Here is a 7,403-nt window from a genome sequence, read left to right as displayed (position 1 = left end):
TAAATCAACAATGATTTGAAATGGCACTGGCAAATCTTTGTTCTGTGCATGCATTATGAGGAAGGCTGGATATTGGCTTCCTACCCACCCCAAAAAAGTATTCGTCGACGTAAACATCCTCGAATGGTCCGAATATTTTGTACCATTTGTACCGCATATGTGCGACAGATCTATGAATGGACGGAATAGAGTGCGTTTGGACAATCTATTACTCCGACCGACATGACATATTTTGGTATGGATGTGATAAACACTCATTTTGTATAGTTTTTATGGATTGTATTCTTGGTATTGTGTTGGAATTGTGCTTTGTGTGATATCTTTTACAGTTAATTTCATATTATGTCATGATGTCTTGTTTTGGTATAGTTTTGGCCAATTGTGTACAACATATGAGTGTTTTCGACCAGTAATATTAAAGGAATAAGTTTGAGAGGCGAGAGCATGGAGAAATAGGCCAAAAAATCGAGAAAAAGATGAAGAATAAAACAAAGGACATAAGAGATGACAAGAACGACGATCGCTTAGGTGATCTCCGATTTTGTTAAGGGTTGAAGGACATTTTCGGCGATCGTCGAACTCTCTGGACTGTCTTCGGCACGCATGCTTGATTATCAGCGATCGCCGATATTGTTAAGAGATGGTGAATAATTTTGGAGATCGGAACGACGATCGTCGAACCAGTCTTCGATGTTGTCCTCGTTTTTTTTTCAGTTAAACGATTTATTTGTATTTTTGGATTTTTTTTTACTGGATTTTCCCTGTGCCTATAAATAGGTCTCATTATTGACCTATTTAGAGGATCGGAATTATATTTTCTTTTTCCTAGACCTATAAATTTATCGCTTTCATAGGTTAGGTTTATTTTTCTGCAAGATTCAAACTGTCATTCAGATTCGTTCCAGGTTTTATTTATTTCAATTATTTTTATTGATATCTTCTGTATTATATCTTGATTTATTTTATGATGTCTAGGTAGTTTTCTTTTCTGATTTTAGGGTTTGTATATAGTATGTGATTGATTTGTTGATCCTTTTTGCTTTCCAGTTTTTGATTCATAATTCCTTGTGTTTGAATTCTTGTGGATTATCTGGCCAATAATTTGCATGTTTAGCTACTCCGTTTGAGACCAAGCGGAGATAATTGTTTAACAGATTCGGGTATGTATGATATGATTTTAACCTTGAGACCTAGCGGAGATAGGTGGATCATAGGGCGCTATTCTTGTGAGCTTTTGAGAGTTAATAGATTTTCATGAGACCTAGCGGAGATAGAGAATTTACTAATCTACTATCATAAATTGTTCTAGTGAGAGTGTGTGATTATATATGTGATCTCTCATCGGAACTGGATTAAAATTGGTAATTAGGATTCATAGGTTGATTGTGTGAATTTGATTAACAAAATTACATTCCCTAGGATCAGTCATTTATTTATCTAAATTTCTATTTGATTTTTATTTGCTTTGTTTTGAGTTTAGTTATGATTTTTTATCATATTAGTTTGTTTGCCTAAATATTGCTAGAGAATTTTTTAGGATTATTTAGGGTACTTTCATTTATCAGTTCTCATGGATACGATACTCTGCTTGCTGTTTATTGCTACAATTACACTGTTATAGTTGCAGTTTTTGTTGCTATTAAATTAGTGATCAGGATGGAACGAAATTTAACATTTCGTTCTAGATCTTCTTTGATTTGCATTTGTAAATTATAATTTTCATAGATCTGGAACTCCTGGAACTCATAGTTCATTGAATTCTGTAGAAAAGGATTTCGGAGACAGAGCGAGAGAAGCTCGTCGGAGATATTAAAAAAAAAATAGGCATCTGGGCAGCGCAACCGGATGATTAGGAAATTCAGCAGCGGAGCAACTAGCTAGGGTTTGAGAGAGAGAGAGAGAGCATCTCGTTGGAGATTTAGGGTTTGAAGGAGAGAATGAAAAATAGTAAAATTGATCATCAAGATGTTTTATACGAAATTGGACGGGGTAATTATGTTTGAAATAGTTAAAATTAACTACTTCTTCCATCATATGAACATTTGGAAGTGGCACGGAGTTTAAGAAATGTTAGATAAAAGTGTATTGTGAGTGGGAAATTGATCCCACTATATTAAAATAAAGATTTTATTAAAAGAGAAAAAGAAAACCAAAAGAAACCCTTGAAAGCACAGGAGAGCAGACTAAGGGCCGAGCCTCATTAAAACCTCAACGCGAGGAAAAAGAGTACTCGTCTAACCAAACAAATGTTTAGCGAGCTGAGTTGAGACTGTTTCAGAAGCTCCGGTCGCCCCTAAATAGTCTCGGCTCCCAAACATAAAAAGAGAACCAAGGCCAAAAACAAAACAAACCGAAAAATGCCAAGTCGAACGAAAACCAAAAATAGGCAATAAAGTCCAAACTTGCACACCAAGTGCTCGAGAAAACTCTAATGAAAAGAACACCTAAGAAATTCCAATGTGTGGCCTCCAAACCAACCTTAGCACGATGCACCTGCCTCTGCCATCTCTCAACAATTCTCCAAAAAAGGAGACACCAACATCTGTCATCCTAACGTGAAAAAACAAACAGCTATAACAACTAGTTCTTCCATCATCAACGACGTAAACATGGAAGAACCAAAAGAGAACGCGACACCGGCAATGTGAGATTATCGCGGAGCTACCAGCAAGATGTGTCACAAACCCCAGCCCAGAGCTCGCCCAAAGACTGCAAAAAGATTCTAACGACATCTTTAACGCTTAACACGAAGATGACTATGCACTGCCATATCCAACCGAACCGCCTCCTTAATGACATCAATTTCATGCGGCCACCAACCTTCATCTCTGTTATCATTAGCCATGATATCCGCAGCTCTATTACCTTCCCGAAAAATGTGAGTGATTTGCATGTGAAATTGCGGAATAATCCTCAAAACCGCATTCCAAGCGGCAACGTAACCCCAAGGGACTTTATCAGAGCGGGTGGATAGAATATTCACAATATAAGTAGAGTCGTTTCCACCCCAAGATAAAGCCAACCACGTCTGTGAGCAATTTGAATAGCATAAATAATCGCCAAGAGCTCCGCTTCAAAAGCAAACTCGATACCTCCCTTAACATGAAAGCAACCTCGAAACCAAGCCCAATTGTCTCTAAAAACCTCGCCTGCTGCAATTTTTCCTGGCGCTCCCAACGCCGAGCCATCCAGTGTTGACCTTGATCCAATGAGTCGAGGGAGCCCACAAATGCACGTTGATAATTTTCGGAGGCGAAGCCGCCCTAGAAGCAAGCCCAATCTCTCTCGTAATGGTGTAATCCACCCAATCATTGTGAATATGCCCAAGCTTGGCAAAATTAGCTTCCATCTCCAAGAAAGCAATACGAACCTGCTGTATCACCTGCTTCCCATTCCACGTTTTATCATAAAAAATACAGCCATTACGGGCAGTCCAAAGCACCCACAACATAGTGATGAAACTAGCTTTCAAATAGGCTCCAATTTGCGTGTTATGTCGTCTGTTCCATGCATCCACCAATGCACTATAAATATTCGGGTGATCTAACTCATGATCCAAACTGAAACCATCTAAAAAATTCCTTCCACAAAGGTATTACCCGATCACAGCTCCAAAGAATATGGTCAATTGTTTCATGATTATTGAAACAAAAGACACAGAAATTAGGCATAATTAAACCCCGCTTAATAAGTCTATCATAAGTCGGTATACGGTTATGAATAACACGCTAGCAGATAAGAGAACGTCTAATAGGGATATACTTTTCCCAAATCCAATTCCCCCATGACACTTTAGGATGTTGCTGGCCGTGGTGATAGGCAGCAATTTTAGTCGTCACCTCTCTATGCAGCGCCGGTTTCCAGTAGCGAACATCAGCCCCCTCGCCAATAGGAACAAGCAAAATGTCACAAATAAGCTCCGGAAAGTTATTGACAAAATCTTGAGTGAAGTGCCATATACCATCAAAAAATAATCCACGATCGACTGAGACAGATGAATATAAGAAGGAACACCGCATTTAACCGCAATCACATACCCAGTCCCATCATCCCACCAATAATTAGTCAAGTGACCGGTGCCCACATGACAATAAGTGTTATCAACAATATTGTCGATCTCTTCTCTAATGCCAAGCCAAATAGTCGAAGACGTCGTACTCGAACGAATACGACTAAGAGCCGTGAAATAACGATCATGAATCAGATTATAACCAAACTCCGTGCCTTTAATCACCTTCCACACGAGTTTCATAAGAAAACTTTTGTTCATAATATCAAAAGAGCGAATCCCAAGACCGCCTTCTTCTTTATGCGAACAAATCCTATCCCAACTGATAGGGCACACCGACTTCTTATGTATGCTGCCCGTCCAAAGAAAATTCTGACATTTTGCATCAAGCTCCTTTATCAACGCTCTAGGCCAACGGTAAACCATCATAGAGTGAGTAAGAGAGCTTTGGATTATCGAGTTAATTAAACAAAGCCTGTCCGCCATAGACAGATGCATCCCTTTCCATCTCGAAAATTTATTAATAATGCGATCATTAATCATTCTCAAGTGCATCGCTCGAACACGACCATAGAAGAGAGGAACCCCCCAGATACACAAAAGGCATCGATCCAATCGCAAACTGAAGGATATTCTTGATAGATCGCTGATCCTGAACAGTCACCTTGTCCGAAAAGAAGATGTGAGACTTTTCAGCACTACAAATTTGACCAGAAATAGTCCCATAATAATCCACTATATGAAAAGTAGAGATAAAAAGTAATGGATTATGGTGAGGTAGTGTACAAAAATAGAAATATTCATATTTTTATGAGACAGAGGGAGTATAATTTATTGAAATAATGTTGTGCTGACAACTATTGATTTTCACTATTTTTAATTGAACAAATATATATATATATATATATAATAATAATAATTTTTACAAATATTTATTAATTTTTCTTGAACAATTATGACTATTATTTAAAGTAACGTTTACTTTTGTATATAAGAATTGTCACCTTTTGATTCGTGCGTACAATGTGGCCACACACACAAGTTTTTCTTTTTTAAAAATAAAAATAAAAATAAAAATTATTATTCTTAGAAAAGAAAAATACATTCACACTCTAGCTCTTTACATGACTCGAATTCCCAATCTATTGATTGGAGGAGAAGCATCTTACTAATAAATTATGTTTGATCATCAAGCACACACAAGTTTTGTTGAATATAATATATGTGAAGTTATACAACAATTAATTATCAAATTAAAATCCATGATTGCCTAAAATACAACTTTTTCGATAACCAATTTGTCATTTTCACTAGAATTAATTACTACTATCAAATAATGGGCAACTTGCACTTTAAAATGTATTGATGGGCAATTATGCGTAACAGATTAAATCAAACGGTGGCAAATTATTTCTATGACGGAATCTGGCACTTTTCGCAGGATTTTATTGATGAGTTCCCTCACATTGTTTGTGATATTTTGCTTCTGCCTATCGGTGATGATGAGGATGTCAGACTTTGGAAACCGTCGGTGCATGGGGATGTTACTTCTGCCCTTGCTTTTGCTGCTAATTGTCACCGTTTCCCTTGTGTTTCTTGGGGTCGCTGGTTATGGGAAAATTACATTCCTGTTCGCCGGTCCATCACGTGTTGGAGAGTTATTTTAAATCGGTTGCCTACGCGGGACAAGCTTATTCGCCAGGGTCTGATTTCGCCCAATTATTGCTCTCTTTGCTTTCAAGAGGCTGAAGACATTTGTTATGTTTTCTGGTCTTGCGATAAAGTGCAACCGGTCTGGGCTGAATTCCTGGGTTGGTTCAATCAGCTGGAGGGGAGACACTGTGTTGATATTCATAGTTTTCTCATCTTTTCTTAGTCTATAAAGTGGAGCTCGCAAATTAATGTTTTCTGGAAACTTGGAGTTGTTTCGGTGATATGGGCGATATGGAATGCGCGTAATAAAAGCCATTTTGATGGAGTATATTTTCAGAGTCGTGCTATCCTTAGCTTTATCAAATCGGCTTTCCTGGAGGTGGAAAATTCTTTTGCCAAAATTGGCTGTACTAACAACACCTGGGCGGACTACCTCATCACTCGAAATTTAGGTGTTAAAGTGAAGCAACGGCCGCCGTCGGAGTTCGCCTCGGTTTATTGGTCACCGCCGGCGTTTGCTTGGATCAAAGCAAACACGGATGGTTCGGCGGTTGGGGCGCCTGGTCGTATTTGTGCAGGGGGAGTTTTCAGAGATTGGCGAGGTTTTGTAAGGGGTTGTTTCCATGTGGAAGGAGGTACGGGGTATGCGTTTGAGGCGGAGCTATTAGGTATTATTACGGCTATGCCCATCATTGTGGCTGGTTGAAGATCTGGTTTGAAGCGGATTCGGCTTACGTTGTTAACGCTCTTATGACTAAATCTAGCAAAGTTCCTTGGAGGTTCCAGGCTTTGTGGAGACGAGCTCTTTCTTTCCTTGATCATATGGATTTTAGAATAACTCATATCTTTAGAGAAGGGAATGCTCCTGCGGACATTATGGCTAGTCCACACACCCCCGAGGGACGTTGGACTCACAGTATTCCGCTGATTTACGATGCCGTCATTAGGGATCTTTCGGTGCATAGCTATGTACGGCAAAAATAGTGATTTTCTGGATGGGGACTTTCGACATACAATAGGCGGGCTCGCCTATATGGATTGGAGTAGGAGCTGGGCAGAGGTTTTTCTCGGTTTTGGATGGTGCCTTTTTCTGAACTCACACGACTTCATGGGTTCTGTTCGAATTCAGAGTTGTTCTTGGCATTTAAACGGCCTCCGCCTTGGGTGTATTCCGGGCTTTTTGTCAATTACTTGGTGGTCTTGCTGTTGCTGCATTGGGAGAGCCGTCTGGGCTGGGCAGCGTCTGTGGAAGTGCTCGAGAGCTTACGGAATGTCTGGGGTTCTCCGTTGCTGCGTTGGGAGAGCTCCCGTCTGGGCTGGACAGCATGTTGAGGTGCTGGAGAGCTTACGGGAAGTCTGGAGATGTAGGGCATAAAGAAGTGTTGCGGCGACGGCATATAACCGGCCGCACTACTTTGCATGCTCGTTGGGGCTCTCCGGTTGGGTCTCGCTGTTTGTTGATGGCGGGTAGGCAGAGGATAGGTTGGCGGCGACGGCATCTTACCGGTCAAACAACCTTCCGGCATGATTTCTGGACGAGGATTTTTCGGCGTTCTCGGTTTAGGCGACGGCATCTCACCGGCCTCAACTGGAACCTCCTCGCTAACTCTCCTCGGTTCCCTAGTTTTTTGGTCTTAGAGCTGTGGGATGGTTTATGGCAACGGAGTATAACCGGCCATACCCCTCACGGTTCGATGATAGAGCATAGGGCGACGGCGTATCACCGGCCTTTTGCTCTTTC

At 40.3% G+C, this 7,403-nt stretch overlaps 1 protein-coding gene across 1 annotated transcript; it reads left to right on the top strand.

Annotated features, from left to right (window-relative positions):
• The first annotated feature begins 5,384 nt into the window (after positions 1–5,384).
• Positions 5,385–6,368, top strand: LOC130994094 (uncharacterized). Its single transcript, XM_057919128.1, has 3 exons — positions 5,385–5,639; positions 5,752–5,820; positions 5,886–6,368. Exons 1-3 carry the CDS (start codon positions 5,385–5,387, stop codon positions 6,366–6,368), a joined length of 807 nt encoding a protein of 268 aa, XP_057775111.1.
• Positions 6,369–7,403: the final 1,035 nt, after the last annotated feature.

This window comes from Salvia miltiorrhiza, chromosome 7 (assembly GCF_028751815.1).
Source record: "Salvia miltiorrhiza cultivar Shanhuang (shh) chromosome 7, IMPLAD_Smil_shh, whole genome shotgun sequence".
NCBI lineage: Eukaryota > Viridiplantae > Streptophyta > Magnoliopsida > Lamiales > Lamiaceae > Salvia > Salvia miltiorrhiza.
The sequence above is the reverse complement of the archived record's forward strand: the minus strand, read 5'-3'. Positions and strand labels throughout refer to the sequence as shown.